An 18,118-nucleotide genomic window follows, 5' to 3' on the forward strand; every position below is an offset into this window, starting at 1 on the left:
TTGCCACAAATGGCTACTGCCTACTTGTAAAAGTCTTCAAGGATTTTAAAGTCTGCAATTATCCAGGTTGGGTTTTTTCCAACATGGATACAAAAAACCAAATGCAGCAGCTAGATGAAGTGCTCGCTAACCACGCTCAGCACAGCTCGGTCACCCCGTGGGAGGGGCCATGGAAGACTGGAGAGCAGAGAGCATCTTGGGTGTAATTAACAGACATTGGGGGATATGACCCCATTTCAGATAACCTGGAGATTCAGATAATTGGGCCTCAGATAATCCAGGCCATGCTGTTAATAGAAACAGTATCACGACTCCTAACGGCGGCGCTCCCCACGTGCCGACGTTGTCCCTCCTTGCACGGAAATGCCTGGTGAAATACGAACTAGCGGTTTGATACACGTCCATATTCCCTGTCAGCTGCCGGGCTGAGCAGCAAACCCTGTTTCTGATGCACCACTTTGGCTGGCTGCTTGGGAAATAGGTTAAGGCAGAGAAGTGGATTGCAGCCCCGAATGCCTGGGGACGAGCCTGTCTCAGAGCTGACGGGCTAGGTAAGCTCTATTTTGAAAGTGGGTTAATTTAACTGCCATTCAACTACCATTAAATGATGTAGGTTAATTTTATAGTCAGATAACTATTAAGAAACCAAAACATAAGGCAGGAAATGTCTCTATGCATACCAGTGGGGAGAGATTTCCTCTGCGCTAATGCACACCCCTCCTCTTCAGCTCAAACCTCTCATCCTTCCATTTCTGCACATCCCTCACATCATCTTTTTTTTTTTTTTTAACCCTTGTCATTACACACTATTGTCCTTCCTCCCTCTTAAGGGAGCCTATTTTTCCTCTCAAAAATTCACCTTGGTATCCTGGCCCACCATTATTTTTCTCCTTTGATTATATTGTCACACATAGGAACACTAACAAATCCTCATATGACCATGGCAAATGTCCACTAGAAAAGGTCCTATCTTCCCACACACATAAATATTTGTGCAGTTACGTGGCAAACTGAGGTAGGGAACAACACCTTGCTTAGTATGTAACATGCCATCACCAATAATTTTCTTCAGGCAGTTTTCTTTAGGAATATTTACCATATTTAAAGCCTTCTTGATTTTGGCAGTTTACCCTTTATAAATGGATGCCACAGCTAAAATGTACTTTATCACTGTGCCATTTTCCATTCTGCAGTATAATGATAGGTATTGTTTGTTTCTTTACACTGGCGACAAAACCCATCAATTGCTGGTTTGTCATAAAGGGAAAAATAAAGTGAAAAAATTTATCAACAACAGCTTATGCCTGCAAAGGAACGGATCCTTTGGAAAAAGCAGAAGTGACTCATCACTCCTCATGCGCAGCGAGCATCACAGCCCTGCAGATCCCCCTGAGATGCCTTCACAGATTGCCTCGCTCTGACTTCTGCACCTCCCTGGTCCCACCAGCAGGAAAATGAGTCCCTAACCTTCCCAGAGGAAACTAAAGCGATGATGACCCATTAGCACACGCTGCCCATCAAGCACTCACGGATCTCCTCTACCCGCAAATGTTTTTTATCGTATTAACAGTAAGTGCACTACGCAACCCTGAGAGCTCAGAGAAATGAACTCACGCTTAACCACGCAGTGGTAACGAGACCACGGTGCTAACGGGATGATGGCACTTGCACGGTGCTTTTTATGACCAGAGAAACACAGAACGGGACCATCCCCAGAAATTGCAGCTAAACCATTGCTGAAGAAACCTCCTTGCAGCAACTCAGATATTCAGATGGCAACGCCAGGGCCCAAACCATGCATAACAAGGGGATTTCTGACCCACAGAAGGCTGAGTGCCAGATCCTCCGTTGTCCTGCTGAGGCCTTGCCACTCTTACAAATCTTGTGATGAAAGTCCTTTTTTTCACTTGTGAGTTATAAAAGAACAGATGAAACAGCCAAAACCCAAACCTCATCAACCTGCTCTTTGCCAGCCACTGCCTTTGTCACTTTGATTTTAAGATTTATAACTATTATACTATTATATTACACTATTACAGTATATTTTGTACCTATTATTCCTAATTTAATAATATCATTTAAGGAGTGCAAAGAATATTTCTTTTAAATCCAGAATTATGTTATTTCTGCTTTATCAATTAGCAATCCAGTCTACACTCAAACAAAAGTAAAGGCACCAACATAAGGACATATATGGGCAAGGTGGCTAGAATTAAAGAGCAGGGGAGCAGTAACCCATATCATACACACTTGTGTCTGTCTATCAGAGAAAAGGGCCCAACACAGGGCCTGAAACAGGAGCAAAAAATCTACTTTTTTTTTAATGCATGAGCAGCAAAGCTCACTTAATTACAGCTAGGCAGATCTCTAGCGAGGTCAGGCAGATGCCACCACGGTTTGACCAGAACTTTGTTGTTAGCAAACACACTTCAGGTACCGAGTAAGCTTGTTCAGGTTTCACACCTTGAGCTGATGTTCAGTGGCTACTAATCAGAAGGAAACATGTATTTCTGTACAAAGAGAGTAAATTTGCTATGACAGCTTCTTATGCAAACCCAGAATCCTGTGGGGTCTTTTTTTACAGTCTCCTTTCCAAAGTCAAATAGTTTGTTTTAAACCACTGCTAACACCTCACACACAGCTACTTGCCTTAGAGGCCTGAAAGGAATCTGAGGGAGATGCCATGTGTGACTACAGCACATCTGAAAACATAAAAAACTATACCACCACCTTCACCTGAAAGGGGAATGTGGCAGAAACTAGTGGATCCTCTAAGCAAACACCTCAGGCTTAGATTATAGCACAGATATTGGCTGTGTGTATGAAAACCCCTTCACATGTGCAGGGAAGCTGTTCAGCTTCTCCTAGTATCAGGTTTTCCCTGCAGACCCAGAGCAACTATTGACAATTAACGTCAGGCCCTTCCTCTAAAGCTCAGGGAGAAGAAAGCACAGTCAAAGGTTTGGCTTTAAGGAAGGAAACCATAAAAGCCCCTTTCAAAGTTAGGAATGTCATTCCAAAACAAGTTAAGCAAGCCCTATGTTTTATTAGCTGGGCAGGAGGATCTGAGACACAGGACAATGGGATCTTGCTGCACATCAGAAAAAAAAAAAAAAAACCCAAACCTTAGTAGGTGTAACAAAACCACGTATTTAGCACTGTAATTTTTACAGGCAGTTTGCTGATAATCCTGTACAGAAAAACCACTTCTGTCAGCACACAGCTGGTTGATCTGCACCTGGAGCAGGAGCCCAGCAAAGGTAGGCAAGCGAGCTGTGACTGAGTCAGCCCTGCTAACCACAGCCAGGGAGACAGGGCAGGAGCCATGTGCAGCAGGACCCACCGCAGGCTCTGGCACAGGCGACAGCTGAAGCCTCTGCCCCATCCCTTGTGGTGTCACTGTGGGTGCTGGGTAGGTTACAGCCCAGGGCTGCGGTCAGTTCCTTAGGGAGATGCAGCTGTATTTTCATTCTGGCAATCTTTGCATTTTCAGGCATCAGTGCTTATATTACTATGCTCTGAAGTATAGTTTAAGAGTTTCTAATTTTAGCCGAGCTTTTAAACAATTCCTGGAAATCTGAGCTGTAGCCATCTCAGACAAAAATCTGCCTTTTAGTCAAGTGTGTAGGGAACAGACCTCCTGCAGAGCTGTGAGACACCTGCAGAGGAGGAGGCGGCACAAGAAGAGTTTTAGAAGTTTTATTTCTAATGCGACCTGCAAATTTTGATACGTTCAAAGTGACCTGTAAAAACAAGATGTAACTGTTTTGTTCTCCCTCTTCATGATACCAAAGGAGAGCTTTTAAAGGTTGTGTTGTTTGAGGTTTTCAGGGAGGTGGGCAAGAAGGAACTTAATTAATTCGTAAGTGTGAAGTAATTCAGATTTCTTCTGAATTTCCTACTAGACAACTGAGAACATCCTGGATTTGAAGTTACAGAATCTTCATTAAATGCACCAGATCGGAGAAACAGCACTCTCACAAATGATGTTATTTGGGGTCCTTCCAGCATTGTAGCATTTATTAAAGTGTCTCAAGAACAACTACATTTAAAAGATCAGTTTTCATTTTAATCTCTTTGCCATCTTCATTGTATCAAAGTCCATAATTCTAGATTTGCCCTGACACTTAAAGCTCAGTTTTTTGAAATTGCTTTTGGTCTGTACCTCTGTTTCTCTGTACATGAATCACATTCCTAAACAGGTCCAAGAACCTGCTATTCACTTCCAGTTAAAACCACCATTCAGCCAGTACCCTTGGCTGGGCATCTGCCAGAGCAGAGTTTGCAGATCAAGAAAATAGCGATTTGCTGAAGTATTTTCCCAAATCAGGATTTAAATCCTCCCCCTCCCCCAGACCCACTTTTGTCATGCCACTAGGAAATCAGAGAGCTCAGCGCGATCAGGCAGGAAAGCCACTGGTGATCCACCTTACTGCACTGCTGCAGTTTGACTCTGGGGAGACACAAGGTCTTGGCTTTGGTTGTACAGGAAGATGAAAGTGTGATGCTCAGGAATTTCCTTAACTGAACCAGCTTCACTCACAAAACTTAAGATGATTTTCAACTTTGAGATTCTTCATGCTGAGCTCAGGGAGGTGCCTACTTTCAGATCTAGTTTTAATCCCAACATCTGAAGCTTCCGGCTCTTCCCTCTCCCAGCAGCTCACGCTTCCAATAAGGGACCAACGAGCAGAGCCTCTCATTTCACATCTGCTGGAGTATCTGCATTGTAGCAAGTGACCCAGGCATATGAGGGGTTACAGTCAACTGCTACTCCATAAAGAATCTGCTACTTCAGGTGACCAGATAGGCTCCTGCAGGTTCGAAAGAAGCAGCTGCCTCTTCCAATAACAAACTGAGTAGCTCCAAACCCTTCCTGAGGCCAAACAAGCTGAAGTAAATTAACAGGCAAGTTTTAAAGCTGCCTAACAGGGTTAATTGTGTTTCTTTTCTACTTTTAAAACACAGTAGGTTGGATGCTTCTTACTGGGTCTGGGTGCAACATCTTGTGCACTCTCATCATGATACAGGAAAAAGCTTTAAAAGAAGAAATTTCAGACATTGGAATGGGCTGCCCAGGGAGGTGATGGATTCGCTGTCCCTGGAGGTTTTTAAGATGAGACCGGATGTGGCACTTAGTGCCATGGTCTAGTAACCACAGCGGTGTTGGATCAAGGGTTGGACTTAATGATCTCAGAGGTCTTTTCCAACCCGGTTGATTCTATGAAATCAAGACTGTATTCCTTTAAGTCTGAACAATTTCAGCTTAACAGTGTGAGACCATCAGCAAGTCCTTCAGGAAAAGCAGAAAAACTTGGTATTTGTGATAATCGCAGGACTAAAGCGTTGATTAAAAATGTTCTGGGACAAGCCTGCAGAGTGTAATGCATCCTAAAGAATGGCAGATGGGAATATGATGCATCACTTTCAAAGGCTATTTTCATAGATTTGACAGATGTATTCAGATATAGAGAAAAAAATACGATAAATGATAGTTTACTGCACAAGGCTTTCAAGCTATTTACACATGAAGATTCACTATTCCTGAATAAGTGTAAGGTGGAATCTCTAGTTAAACCAAGTTTTTTATTTAAAAGAGATTTGCTTGGTAAAGGTAAACCAATGACAACACCCAATTAGCATTTTGCTTTTTGTTTTCAATACCAGTATTAGTATACAAGGAATACAATAGTTAGTTTGTAGTGTAACAGTTATTTAAGGACCTTTAAAAAAAGGCACTGAAAATTGCAAACCCTAAATTAGCTACTTTTCAATAGCAAAAGCAAAGAAAGCCAATTTCTCATGAGAAAAGAAACCTGAGCTAGACACTGTAAAGCATTATAAATTTTCCTAAAGCCAGGAAATCCCTATGCATCACTTTCAAAATCAAACTAGGACTGAACACAAAGGGCAGCAGATATGCCTAAACTCACATGGGTTCCATTATACACCACTTACTGTAACCTACTTTTTAGTATTCAGCATTTCGGTATCAATAATGCATAACATCAAAAGTAGTGCAAACCCAAAGTACAGTCACAAGAAAGTAAACACGGGTCTGAGAGAAGGGCCAGCTGCAGCACGGTGTCACCGCTGGGTTGGCCTGGTGCCCCTGCGCAGGGGGACAGCAGGATGGAGTCGCTGGAGCTCTCCCTGTGCTCACTGGGAGCTGGGTGCCTGCCCCCTCTGTGGAGGGAGAGCAAAGAAAGTAAAGCTGCAGAGAAAATATAAGCAACAGCAGTGCTTCAGCGAGCAGCTAAGCAACCTCCCCAAGCCTGGGCGTGTCTGCTCCAGCATCTACAACCCAGCTGCCCAAACCAGAGCACTGCTCGCTGCCAACCCCACAGCCAAACCGACCCGCGCGGGGCAGCGCCCAGGGCTCCAGCCACGCTTTCATTACCGCCCTGCCTACCCTGACTCTTTACTAAGGGCTCAGTGAACAAGCCTACATCACCTTTTATTTTCCCTCCTGAGAGACTGCTCCTTCTTCACTGAATAAATTATTTACCATAAAAGAAATTAAGGCGGCCAGCAGGGAAGCACAAATTAGTGTACAGGAATTCATGAGACTGGGCTGCCGTGAGACAAAGTTTCAGTTTTCACATGTATTCCCTACCCAGCTGCTAAAGCAGCTTTATTGCCAATCTTATTTAGGGCAAGAACCCAGTGGAGGAGAGAGATTCCAAAGCTCGATCCTTCAGCCAGAAATTGCTTTACCTTCTATTTTCACTTCCTCCCCTGCTTCTTCCCAGTTGTGATAGTCTGCATTTCATACCCTTGGGTGATCAGTGCGAGCATTTACGAAGCACGCTAGAAACAACAGAATTGGAACCCCTTAAAGTTTTTCACAACAAAATTTATTAGAAGAATAGTGGTTTTGAAAAGTCTAGCATCCAGTGAAAACTACCATACACAACGTTACAGCTGGGAATGTGTTTCCAAAATGACATGGTCAAATAATACAATGGAGCCATTAAATCTTACACATGCACAACAAGAGAATTAGCGCTTTGACATACAATGCAAAAAATAAATTGGACCACATGAAATAAAAATTTAAAAGTACTTATCACATACATTAAGACACAGCTTATTTAGTCCAGTCAAAAAATCAGAACTGCATTAAAAAAATTAATGTAGTGCAATCAAACCAAAAACCTTAATTTGTGATCATAAGTGCTCTACTACATAAAACATTGATCATAGCAAGGAACAAAAAATTCAAATCACACAGTACAAAAAAAATCTGTAAATAAATATAAACTACAGTACAAGAGAAATATTAAATTATACAATTCCGTCAAACTGTAAACAGTATATTGAAATGAGGTCCATAAGAGTAAAGGGGGGGTTCCTGTTTTTTTTTTCCCATGACACTTGAACTTCTAGAGGTCAGAGAGAAATGCCATTTTCCATACTCTTCAAAGACTATGGGTTACATAAATAGAAAGAGAAGACTTTTTAGCTGTAAAGTGTCAAATAATAAAGCAGAGGTGTTGCTGACTCGCGACTGCCAACAGATCACTGTGAGGGCAGACCAGCAGATTTTAGTTCTGGTTTGGCCTCCAGGTGAGTGCAGCACCGAGGCCCGGCACTACAGGTGTGAATCAGTGCTCAGCGTTAGACAGGAGGCACCTGCTGAGGGCTGGCCCTACCGAGGAGGTGGAAGTGGTTACAGACACCGTGACTGACCTGGACCTCTGCTGATTATCTGACAGGTTTACACGCTTGTCATACAAACACCAACTTTGGCAGAACAATTACTAATAAACTCAAAGCACTCCCGGCCCATTGGTTTCCATCACAGTGGCCAGTGCACAGAATTCTCTAAGGACATTGCATAACTAGAGTGTAGAGGTCAGACAGCCAAGGACCCGTGCTTGAGGTTAGAAGTAGTTATGGTGAGAGAGAAGCAAGAGCCACGTTAAGAAGCTGCCTCTGCTGTTCACAGAAGCAGCTGGGAATGTATTTCATTTTTAGCTGCGCTGGCTAGTAGTGGCATTTTAAAATATATAAGTTTAAGATAACATATATACTATATATGTATATAATATAATACATATTATATAATATACATAGGAATTTCTTACAATACATACCAGGAACCCCCACCGCGATCTGCTCAGTAGTAATAACTGAATATACAGAATGCCACTATAAGTGTCTGAGGCACTGTGTGCTGGAGAGTAAATATGCAGCTTTAAAATCTGTTTGGCTGAGTTATACCTGGATACCTGAACTGAGTTTTAAGTTGACATTCATCAAGGATGTGCTATCAGCACGTCAAAAGAAAAGCAAAACAAAATACAAGTCACTGCTAGGTTTAAGAAGAGAGTACAAGTACCTGAATTGAGTGAGGATAGTGTGTAAACTGTCCCTGAGGGTTTTTAAACAGTGTGTGTACAAGTTGGATTCCTAAGAACATTAGTTTAAACTTACATTGCGGACTGATAAAATACCAATGTCTGACAATTTAACAAGTGGAGGTTAAAAAGAGTTATGAGCAAACACTCAAAACATTTTATACATTTTAAAGCAGCAGTAAGCTGCTGTAAGCATACATCCCATCAGTACAAGCAACACATGGGACTCAGATAAAGGTTTCTATTTGCAAAAAGCCCATCATATATCGATAAGTAAAGAATATTCACCTGCTAAATTAGAATGCACCTAGTTACAGACTAGCAATTCAAGATTAATTTTTTTAATCAAATACTTTGCTATACTTTGCTATTACATACTAAAATTCCTTAAGCTCACTAATGCTGGTATTCTAATCTATTTTTTTAAATGTTCCCCCTTCATTTAAGAAATAAACCATTCCACAACTTAAACATTAAGATCCATTTTCAGTCCTCAGATGTAAAAAGCGTGTCAATGAGTTTATATTAAAAATTTACATGGTAAAAAGGCTTGAATTTCAGCCAGAGATTCTAAATACTACTCATTCCCTGAAGGCATAAGGGAGCAAGAATCCCTACCCATTTTCTTGTGATACAGTTTTCAAACTGAACATTAAACAATGGTCCAAAATGATTTTTCAGTTGGGGAAACTTCCCTTTCCCTACCCATCATCCCAGATTCCAAATGTCAAGCCCTGAAATGGCCTATTGAAATTATTAGTTAAAAATACCAGGCATGTATATATACATCCCCTGCCTGAACTCCAGAACATTTTGTTGTACTAGTCTTTAAAAGACAGATTAATATCCTAAGAGACCTTGTGATCTGACCTGAAAAGCCATTAATGATCCTAGATTGTACGTTTCAAACATCTCATAACCTGAAGACCAGATTTAATTAAGACTCTGGCATTGTAACAGAAAAAGTGCTGCAGTTATTTATCCCTTTTCTGGTACTTTAGAATAGGTCAGACAAGTGCTTTTTTATAGTGACAGTAAAGTTTACATGCTTTCAGCGCAGGCATAAAAAAAATTACCTGCAAAAGTATTTGAGAAATGTAGCACCAAGTAGTTGATAAACTGGATTAGTATCTGTAGTGGTGTCCTCATTATTTCCGTGTAGGAAAAAAATATTAAGTTAAACTGTACTAGGTGATGACTACAGAAATTTTTTCTGACAGCTTTTTCTGCTCCAGTCAGAATGAAGGCTTTGTCCTAATCCCTGCTCCATAAGGTAGAGTTATCATCTTGAGTCCTTCTAAATTATACTTACCAATTCAGCAGAGACAAGAGGGGCAGGGGCAGGGATGTTTGTTTTCAAGAAGGTAAATGAAATGCCCTGGGGACAGACTGAAAAAAATCCTCCTTCCTAGTACGTCACCCAGGAAAATTGATTTTGTGACTGGGCTAAGAGATTTTTGTGAGGATTAAATAAAGCTCTCTGAATATGAAGGGGTTTATGACAATACCTGAATATAAGCATAATTCAGTAGGACACGAGGTCCAAAACTGCTGCTGTAATACTGGTATAGAGACTTGGCCCCAGTCAAAGTAAGAACAGGAGAGAAGGAGAGGGATGGACAGTGGAATGCTGTAACTACTTAACAGTTTTTTCTGAGTATACTTGAAGTGGATCTACAGATCATTTTGAGTTTGTAATATCTCTCTGCCTAGTGATCATCACAGTGCATTGTGTTTACACACTGGATAATTTGAAATGAGTTACTGTAGTCACCATTTTATTTGATGCATCCATCAGAACTGCATATAAGTAGCAGTGCAGCTTTTCAGGTTTCTGAAGGTTCCAATTACTGAGTTTTCAATATAATTCAAGATCAAGTAGAAACCTTTACAGTACTAAAACTAGTCTCAAAACTATTTTTCTTTTAGTACAGCTTTTAAAACCAATATTAGTCATCATTATCTACTGGTGCCTAGAAAAAAGCAACATTGACCTAGACTGAAATTATATTTAGTTTCTGAAACATTTGTGGGGAATACCTTGATGTTTCTGATCCTCATGAAAATGAGGGAAACAACACTTTCCATTCTACTTCTAACATTTGGCAGAGAATTTAAGCTATTTAAAGTATTGTGACAAAGCTTTCAGTACAGGTTAGTAATTTTGCTTTCATAAGAGTTTGGACTGCAACAAACGTACGCATTCTTACACTTAAGAGTTCAAATTTTGTCTTCACTGAAGAAAGAGGCCTTTACATTACAGATGCAGCCACACTGTTTTTGAGAAAAAGGGACCAGCAGAGTGCTCCCTTCACTCCTTGGACACTGTGTTCTTCTCCTAAGACTCAAGGACATTACTTGAAAGTAAACTGGAAAGAAACACACGGCAATTCTAGTTTTGCCTGTATAACAATTGTTGCAGATAATAAAAAAGCAATCCAATCAGAACTAAAAAGTTGTTCAACAAAGCTTACTCAACCCTAAAGCCCCTGAATCCCTTTGCCAGCTCCCGTGAATTTTCAGAGGAAGGCAATGTACTCCCAGATACTCACGAAAGAAATATTTATATGAAAATGTCGGCCTGCCACAAGACAAAGCACAGACTATTCCTTGTCTGCTCTTACCCAGTCTAAACACACATGCAGTTACCTCCCGTGTTTAGGAATATCCCCGAGCACTGGAAAGTTCTACAAAAAAGGTGGTATAGGAGTTGTGTGAGAACACAGAAGCTGAATGTGTTCCCTTACTAGAGGCACTATCCTACCGGTACCCCTGCATTGTTGAAAATTGTTTTTTTCTCCAACAGCCATGAAAATTCAGAGTTCGACTTCAGATCTAGCAATAGGGTTGGTAATGCAAGCAGCAAGTTACGACTTCTGCAACAAGAAGAAAGTAAAGGCATACCTGTATTGCTTATGCAGCAACTTCTCCTGTGCAACAGGGATAAAATGAGAAATTCTAAAGGAAACTGTCTTGAACCTTTAGAAAAAAAATCAGGGAATGACTGGAAAATAAATTATCTTTAGACAGAAATAAAAACAAGTCCAGAAACGTGTCCCTACCATAGCTAACTGCAAACGTTCAACTCTATAGCTGTACTCAAGCGTTACGGCCACAATAATGCCTACAACACTGTGGAATGAGGATCCAGCTGGCTGAAAGTGAGGTAATAGTTTGTAATAGGTCAGAGTTCTAAAAAAGCACTTTTACATCTTACAAGTCCAAAGGAAAAAAAAAAAAAAAAAGGACACATTTCATACATGTTGGGCTTTCTCACCAGAACTGTACGATAATTAACTCCACACCAGGACCCCTACCACACTAAGCCTTACTCATCTTCAATTATATGCTGCAGCAAAGATTTACCAAGCGACACCTAAACTTCAGTACAATATGAAACTTCGATTCTTAAAACTTTATACACACAAAATATAAAATTACTTTTCTAGGATGGGGTAGGGGAGAGGGATTCTCCTTCATGGTACTTGGACTGAAAAACTAGTTTTCAGAGACTGCCACAAATATAATTCACAGTTTCTTGCTGTCAGGCTTTTTCAGCTACATCAACGTAGTACACAACAATACTGTTAAGTCCAATAACTACATCGGATGGACATTCTCGGGAATAAGAGAAAACTAGTGACAAAAAATACCCGAAAGGTCTCCTCCTAACAACGTCTCGATTTTTACAGGGTTGCAGTTTGTCTATGTTACACGTTAATGCGATCTCAGAAGAGCAGCAGGTGAAAGATTTTAAACCTTTCTCCTGTCCAAGTGATCCAAGTAACATAAGCATCCACTTACCAGAAATAAGATGAGAAACAAGGCTTTTGTTACAAAGACCGCAGTGAACCACACCTTCCCACACCAAAATATGGTCAACCAGGGATTCTGGCCATGCAAACTGCTGGTCAGCAGAAAATTAAGCATGCTAATGGACAAACATTAATTCCAATCATATATTTAAAATGATCCCAAATACCACTAGTTAGCTACACTGAAAGCGCCTGCAAAAAATATGTAGTGAAAAATGAAACAAAAATCTTAGTGATCACTGCAGCACTTAGAGTGATACTAGTCTTACGTGATGAATCACCTCAGAGAAAATACATTAGATGGGACTTTGAAACAAAAAGGTAACATTAAAAGGTGCACCTGAATATTACAGACTAAATTTACAAAACCTACAATAAGGTAAAATATATATCTTTTGAATATTCAGCAGCTTTTTTTTAAATTTGTTTTTATTTTTTGAGAGGCTCATGAAATTTTAAAAAGGGACCACTAACTAATCTCAACCATGCTTCACAAAACAATAATGGCTATTTCATATTGCAGTTACCAACGTAATGCAATTAGTGCTTAAAAATAATCTACACTTTTTCTTTTTTTTCCTTTTTAAACAGAGACCTTTGGAGGAAATACGGTTGTTCAAAAGCTTCTTGAAAAAGAAAGATTACCTGAATATTAAGTTATCACAGATCAAGTGTTGTGTTTGAAAGCTCTGCAGTCATGAGTATTACAATCTTCAGGTCTCAGGACATTTAAACTGAGAGTTACGCGTTTGGTTTGTTGTTGGTTTTTTTTTTTTTAAATCCACTTTCTAACCAAAGCAAATAAAGAGTACTCAACTTCTCACTATCTATTTACAATTCTTAGCCTACAGTCTGAAATGACAAGACAAATTCTCTTTTAAAACTGCAGCATTAAAGGGTAGGCACACCATTCTTCTGCTGCACGATTGTCACCCACTTAAACATACACATACAAAATATTTAGGTTAGTAAAATGAGCACTCCACTTACACTACAGTGACAAGTTTTATAAAACTCAACTCATGTTGCTTAAATAAAGACAACTGCAAAAGGTTAAACCTCTCTCAACAGTAAAACTGTGTTAACTTTTTTTTTTTAAAAAAACTTGCAACAAACTTTCTACCATAACCTCCAACAGCAGATGAAACCACACCTTAAACTGCACCTTTATTGCAATCACCAGCTAAACTGGAACGTATTGCAGAGTTTATATACTGCTACTGAGCTTAAACTGCTTTAAATGCCAAGATGACAACTAGAGAGCTACAAGGAACCAGGATTTTGAGGACTAAAATATATTAAGTAAACAAAAACAAAGTATACTTGGGGCCAAATGCCCAGTCCGTTTGAAGAATGAGCAGTGCATATTTTAAACAACAGCAATGGTGTGCCTAACCTTTGAAAATATGAAGTTGCTGGGGAGGGGGAGAGGCTAATAGAATCAACTGTTTCAGAAGTCATTCAGCATCCCTAGGGCTACCTAGGCCACCCTCCCATGAACTTTGAGAAACCGTTTTCAGTCACTGACATCACTTAATGCTCTCACATAAAAACTCCAATGCTTCTTTTGGTTGTGCAAATCGGGGGGAAAAAAAAATGGTAATTCTATCTACCTTTTGCACAGATTAAGACCAAATTGCTTCTACCTGAAGAACCAGCAATTCCGATTTGGTCATGTTGTGGTAAGTCCAGTAAACTCCACTTAGTTACTGACCACTCCCGCAGAAAGTATCAAAGATAAAAGTTCTGTACAAAACTTATCCTGGATCTCCAGATAATCAGAATGATATCACCATATTGAAAAAAAAAAACAAAAACAAAAACAAACCAGATTTGTGGTTTACGGAGTGCTTTTACGGTGTTTAAATGCTCATTCTAGCATGTGCTAAACCACTATCAAAATAGATTAAATAAAAACAACAACAAAAAAGCAGGACTTCAATTAATTCCTGCTACTGGCAACTGTAATATTTAAAAAGGAAACACCCATTCATTGAGTGTTCGACCCTGACAGTATTACAGATAGATATGATGTAGAGCCTGAATTAGACCAGGCTACCAGTGTTTTACTTCTTCCCTGAACATTAACAAGCTCCTTCACTAATGTGGATATTTGGGCAGACTACTGAGGTTGTAACGTTTGAGATCACCATTTTGTGGGCTTTTTCTTCCTTTGTTTTTTTTTTTTTTCCTTTTTTCTGCAATATCACAGTAGTTTATTACACAAATCCCCCTTCCCTAGATTAGAGCCATTTAAACTACCGGTTGGAACCACAGAGTTTAGTAAACTCAGAATCAAGTCTGTAAAAAGCATGAAGGTCACAAAGAACCATAGTTCTGGTATAATGAGGCTTACCCTAATACATCATTTAGTGTACCCTGACTGCTCCTGACTGTGAGAAGCTTGTCTTCCATGAGATAAGGCTACATCCTCAAGCAGGTGAGTCTAAATATCACCCTTCAAAAATACCAAATAAAATTACAGTGAAGGTAGTGTTATAAATAATTAACTGACATATTCTGAAGGTAGTGTATGTAAGTTTTCCCTCCCCTCCCCTCCCCTCCGGGTGAGCACTAAGCAGACAGTGAATGGTAAGTACGGTTAATTTAGAAAGAAAACAGTGGAGAGCCTAATTAGACCCAATTGATTATCCATCTAATAAACAAATCTGAGTTCAAGAGAGGTACCATTCCTAAATAATTTGATTTAGCTTAAATCTTTCAATCAACTGGATCAAAAAAATAAGGGAGAGGAAAAATTTCTGAAACATTTTTGAAGAATGACAGTCTGATTCTCATTTGGAAAATGCCTGGTTTTAGGAGAGTATCAGTTTAACAAAGTGGACTTATTTCTATAAAGGCAGACAGGAAAAATCCAACATCAGAAGTTCAGGCAGGCTCTACAGGCAAGATGTCCACTTCCACAGATCTGCATTCTTTGTGAGGTAACTCAACTCTCTATTACAGAGAAACATGCAAAAGGCAAAAAAAAAAAAAAGAACAAAGAAAAAAAGAACAAAAAGGGGAGTGGGCAGGTGAAGGAGGGAAACTGCACCATACCAGGCTAGAAAAATTTACAAATGTGACATTCAGAGCACATCTTTCACCTGTGTTCACACAAGTCTATGCTAAACTGCAAAGGAAAGAGCATTGCAGTAAACAGGAGACTCAGGTGCGCTCAGTGATGGTTGAACTATGCAGTAGTGCTCACCCAGTTTGCAAAGTAATTGGCACTCTACAACATCCCTACTCATCTTTCAATTCATTCGCACTTTGTGCTGCTTCTCCCTGGGGATCTAATTCAATCTTTACTGAAACATCCTGCCCCTCCGACCTCATTAATTTCATTTTTTTCTTTGGAGGGTTTTTCAAAGTGCCCAGCCTCTCTTTAACTTTGTACTCCAGTGTACTGTGGGGGATCCCATAAATACTCTGAGCTTTGGAAACACTCATTTTCCCGCTCATAACTACAGAGATTGCTTCCTCCAGTATTTCGCTGTTGTACTGTCTGTATCTCCCTCTTTTCTTCCTAGGTTGCTTGGAGCCAGGATCTCCCTCTTGATCTGAGGTGGGATATGGCTGTCCAGAGGTAGACTGCTCAGCATCTGAGCCCCAGGAATCTGGTCCAGCATCCAGCAAACTTCTCCTATTTTGTTTTGGAAGGATAGCCCTTAACTTTTTGCTAAGCGCGCTCTCCGTTTGTGAACCCATTACCAAAGAGCTATAGCTGTACTGGTCACCAGTGCGGGACTCCCATGAAAGGTCCATGCCTCGAACTTGTGGTATCTTTAAATCCACAGGAGAAGAATGGCTCACGTCCTTTTTCCCATCCTGTTTAGTTTGAAGTGCCATTTTTTGAAAGGCAGAGTTTTCTGTAAGAAAAGGAAGGTCACTGATGTTGCTGAGTGCACCATTTCCCCTGAATTTCATGCGGCTGAAATTGAATTCGTAGTGTGGTTTTGCCCAAGAAGCCTCCCTGGATAATATTAAGTGCTGTCCATGATTCTGTAGTCCAGATGGCCCATGGCTGGCAGCCGTAGAAAACTGGTTTCTGCTCAGCAGTTCTTCACTAATCTGGAGTGATCGAGCCAGCGGTACTTTAAGAGATGTGGAGTGGCCATAACCTTCCCTGGTTCCATCCTGCAAGCTTCTTGGAGGTACCCCATCACCACTCTGTAGTCCCTCTGGATGGTGCTGGCTGGGTCTCCCAGGTCGCCTAATTGGATGGAAGGAAACTGATGTGAGCAGGACTTGCACAGGTAGGGAGGGATGGGTGAGGGGGCCACTCCTTTATTAGAAGGCCTTGCTTGGGTAACATCACTTTTTGTGTTATTTATTTTTCTCTAAAATTTTTTTTATTATTTTAATTTTTTTTTTTTTTTTTTTTTTTTAAAGTCTCAGCATCAGTCAGTTTTAAAACTTGTTCGCAAAAAAAGAGAAGCTTTTTGGGCAAAGAAAAATGAAACCTGTTGGCTGGTCTCTGGTTGGGTTCACAAATTCTCGGAGTAGAAAAGACTTCGCGCAAGCGTCTGAAAATCGCACCTTAATTACAGAGTAGTAATCAATCGCCATAGATCTACACACAACTGTGTTACTGGTGTGACGTTACCACTAAACAAGCACAGTAATAAAAGAGTAAGCCAAAGTGCAACATATTCAACATGCAAATATAACTGCCACCTGCAGTATCTACACATAGGTGGAAACCCTGGATGGTGTTTGCTTACATCATATTGAAGAATTGCTGCTCAGGATAAAAGAAAAAGCTTAGCAGGCCTCAAAGGTATTGCCTGACTTTCATTAAGCACCAAATATGAAAGCTGGGATACTGTGGATCACAAAGAAAAATGTTGCATTACATTAGACTTATCAAATTGCTCTCTTAACCACTAACGGCACGTACACATCCCTGATTCTCATTTGATATAAAGAAAGATCTAACTTCCAACTGTCATACAGATCAAGGGTTAACAACACTCCAAAAAAAAAAGTGTTTTTACCATTTTCCTTTCATCACAAGACTTCTTTCTATGAAACAAAGTACTACTGCTGAAGAGAATCACATCTTTTTTATGCTTTGCTTGCTTAGCCCCCTGTAATAACTAAGGCTCAAAATCCACCTCCAAATTTCTCCATGTTCAACACACAGATTAACAATGAACCTTTTTTAATGCTCTGGGACACTATATTGGTGTAAGTCAGCATTATTTAAGGATAGGATACGTACTACTGAAAAGCTACATTAGTATTTTAACATCACACTGGGATTAAAAAAAGTCTTTAGAGAAAATACATCCACTGAAAGGACCTGGCACGTAACACACACAGTGCTTGATACATACGTTGCTCGCTTCTCTCCGGGATGCAACAAGCCATAGGTGAAGTGCATAACAAGAGTCCGCAAGGATTCAGAACAAAATCCAGAGAAATGACTGAAAGTTTGCAATTCCAGAGAACCCTCTCAAGCAATGTGCATTCTCTGCCCCTTCTACAGCATGTATCAGTATCACAGCGTGCACCAGTGATTCTACACCTAAATAATGGTCATACTGGCAGTTAATAGAGGGTTACACCTGACTTCATTGATGCTAAACAAACTGCAGCCAACCTCATGTACCACACACCTGCACAAGTAACCACAGGAGCCAGTATGCCACATCCTCTCTGGACCCGTAGAACTGAGCAGGACAGTGCCAGATGCTGGCCCTGCCATCCCTCTGTGTTGGACTTTGGCCCTCACTTGATCCACAAACAAGGGAACAAACAGTACAGAGCCCCAAGTGGCTTCTGCTGCCTTCCTAGGAAAATAAAGCTGGAAATAACCTGTCCAGGATTGAAAGTGAAGAGCTAGTGGAGAAGGCTTATGCTAAAGACTTGTGAAAAAGTATCAAACACGGTTTGAAGTATTTTATTAATAGAAATATTAAATGGAAAAGTAAT

The 18,118-nt window shown here is 40.3% G+C and overlaps 1 protein-coding gene across 3 annotated transcripts in view; it reads right to left on the reverse strand.

The window, feature by feature from the left end:
* Positions 1-18,118, reverse strand: part of LCOR (ligand dependent nuclear receptor corepressor) — a 70,782-nt gene that overhangs the window by 20,516 nt on the left and 32,148 nt on the right. The window contains exon 4 of one of the 3 annotated variants that reach the window (XM_027647839.1): positions 6,836-16,394. The exons of the other annotated variants lie outside the window; for them this stretch is intronic. Within the exon in view, the coding sequence (XP_027503640.1) occupies positions 15,425-16,394 (970 nt within the window). The 3' untranslated portion in view covers positions 6,836-15,424. Of the gene's footprint in view, positions 1-6,835; positions 16,395-18,118 lie in introns of those variants that run through there. 3 annotated transcript variants of the gene reach the window in all.

This window comes from Corapipo altera, unplaced genomic scaffold (assembly GCF_003945725.1).
Source record: "Corapipo altera isolate COAL_440 unplaced genomic scaffold, ASM394572v1 56, whole genome shotgun sequence".
Lineage (NCBI taxonomy): Eukaryota > Metazoa > Chordata > Aves > Passeriformes > Pipridae > Corapipo > Corapipo altera.